The 2,716-nt window shown below is 49.1% G+C and overlaps 1 protein-coding gene across 1 annotated transcript; it reads right to left on the minus strand.

Moving 5' to 3' along the window:
* Nucleotides 1-1,226: 1,226 nt before the first annotated feature.
* LOC117532195 (G-protein coupled receptor 151) lies at nucleotides 1,227-2,400 on the minus strand. The gene is given in 2 exon segments (XM_034195499.1): nucleotides 1,227-1,962; nucleotides 1,965-2,400. Coding segments are annotated over 2 exon segments (1,146 nt in total). The 5' UTR covers nucleotides 2,377-2,400; the 3' UTR covers nucleotides 1,227-1,228.
* Between the last annotated feature and the right edge of the window lie 316 nt (nucleotides 2,401-2,716).

Below are 2,716 nucleotides of genomic sequence, written 5' to 3' on the forward strand. Positions count from 1 at the left end.
AACAACAACAACAAAAAAACACTGGATGACCATAATATTTCTATCTAATAAATATATGTAGCCCTAACTAAATTAAATTATTATTGCATGGATGAACTTTGAGTTGTGGCCACATATTTATTGGATACAAATCATGTACAAAATGGAAAACTGAGTTCATCCATTGAATAATTTCTTGAGTGTTGAATTCTTTTTATGATGTACACCTGTTGATGCTTTTCGTGTCCTATGAACATGTCTGTATTACCTCGTGCTGCAGACTCTAACTGAAAGTAAAGTTACATCACTTGTTTAGACAATTTGCCAAAATTCATTTTACACTGAGGCACTGAAAGTTGAGCAAAATCAGTGCAGGGTTTAAAGAGTAATAAATTTAAAAAGAGGGGAAAAGTGACTCCTTCATGGTTTATTATTATTTCTTATTATTTGTACATTGGCTGAAAGAAATCCTGCTGATGTACTCTTAAAAATACTGCAAATGACAGTTTGACAAACAGGGGACCCAGGGCCAGACATTTGGAGCGATGGTCTGTTGAATAACTTATGTGCAGGAGCACATCCCGCTGAAAAGCTTTAGAGGCTTGTCTCTACCCTCTCTCCCTTCAACCTGTAACCTTTCTTTTCACCCTGAGAGACGAAAATGTCAAATCCGCTGCTGCATCAGAGCTGCAGGCAGCCTGCTGGCAAACACACAGACAACTAAAGCAGGATTCTTTTCACAGGCCTTGAAAGGTTAGAACATTAACCCACATCTGCTCACTATTCACCACAAGAATTAAATAAAACACACACACACACACACACACACACACCACACACACACACACACACACACACCACACACACACACACACACACACACACACACACACACACACACACACACACACACACACACACACACACACCACACACACTTTAGCCTACATTTGCGTTTGATCTCTTTGAATTAAATTGAGTAATTTTGCGTCACATATCTGTTATTAAAGCAATGAGTTTTAAAAGGGATACACATCTGAGCACGTTTAATGTGCACATACACGAGCACAACAAATTATTTGATGCGTCGGTGTCCTGGATCGTTTCTTCGCTTTAATAAACTGATCTACGAGCAGTGCGCGGCGAGAATCCAAGAGTTTACACATCAAAACGGCATAAAGTTTAATATGCATCTAATAAGCTTACGACAACAAACAGTCCACTGCAGTTTCCACGCGGTTGTGATCCTCTATAACATTTTCGCCTCTGTCTCCCACGGAACCGGGTCGTTCTGCACCTCCGCGCACGTGTTCCTGCGCCCTGTCCAAAAGTGTTCCACGTCCGGGATTAAAGCCGTCGACTTCTCGTTCGAGACGGCGCTGACCAGCGCGTTGGCGGAACCGACCTCCGCTCCGTTCCCCTCCGTTTTTGCGCAGGTGTCCTCCGGGGCTCGTTTGGCTCGTCTGCAAGTTCCGAGGGAGCAGATGGCAATCAGTCCAGTGCGCACGTCGTCGTACATGGTCATGATGATGAGCGGGGAGAGCGCGCTGCTCGCGTAAAGAAGTACCTGCGTGGAGATTATCAGACCCACGGGGGGGTTGTTGTAGCCAAGTCTGGTCCAGGTGAACGTGGCCCACTCCGGCAGCAGCAGGAAGCCGTGCGCGCCGCTCAGACACAGCAGAACCAGCGTCACCTTGCTCAGGTGGTGCGCGCTGGGCGCGTGGTTCACCGCCGTGTAAAGGGTTTTGGTGTAGAACGCCAAGGTGAAGATAACCGGCACCACAAAAGTTGCAGTTGGGTAGATCTTGTAGAAGAGATTCATGAATGCAGACGCGCACACTGGGACGTCAAAGACGCACACGGTGTCGGTATCGTACTGCAGCAAAGAGGCGAAAAGCAGCTGCGGGATGGGAAACATCATGGCCACGACCCAAATAAACATCAGGGCTCCGTGGATCCACATCGGGCTGTAGCAGCTTCCGTCGAGGCACCCGAACCCAGCGTGTGCTTGGCTCTGGTGGTGGCGGCGAAGACTAAACTTTTTGCAACCACGCACGAGTGCTGGAACCAGTCTGTGGTGCTGCAGACGAAACTCCCCAAGGTCCACGTCTGTTTGTAGTATGTGACCGCGCGCACAGGGGCGCACAGCAACAGGATGGCCAAGTCCGTGCCGGCCAGAGAGGACAGGAGAGCTTTCACCTCTGACCCCTTTTTGTTTCTGAAATCGCGAATAAAAATGAGCAGAAGGAGCAGATTCCCCACCGCTCCTGACACGCATATTCCTATCAGCACCACGGGCATGGCTCTTCTGACGTCCTCCCCCTGCAGGAGCTGAACTCCTCCAACAAAGTCAAAAGAAGTGATATTTGCAGGCCGATCGATGGCCATCACTTCCATTGTGGACTTCTGGAAATGAGAAGTGTGAAGCTTTTGCTGTGCGTTGGGAGTTTCTCTGCTCTCCACAGACGGACGGAGGAGCGGGAGGTGGAGCTGTCCACGGAGCGTGGTGCTGAAGCGCAGCGAGCGGAGTGGCGATCGCACGAGCAAGTGTGCGAGCGAGCTGGCAGGTTGAAGATATTTCAAGTCGTGCCATTTAGCGTCCCCAGGCGCTCACGTCACGCTGTCAGTGGGGCTCCAGGCTGCAGCGCAGCGTGACGCCATTTACATCACACAGGACCTGATTCTGCTGGAAACAAACTGAGACATCTGTCAGAAGCGCTGCCAAGTTTATAAAGAA

The sequence above is a fragment of the Thalassophryne amazonica genome, chromosome 19 (assembly GCF_902500255.1).
Source record: "Thalassophryne amazonica chromosome 19, fThaAma1.1, whole genome shotgun sequence".
Classification (NCBI taxonomy): domain Eukaryota; kingdom Metazoa; phylum Chordata; class Actinopteri; order Batrachoidiformes; family Batrachoididae; genus Thalassophryne; species Thalassophryne amazonica.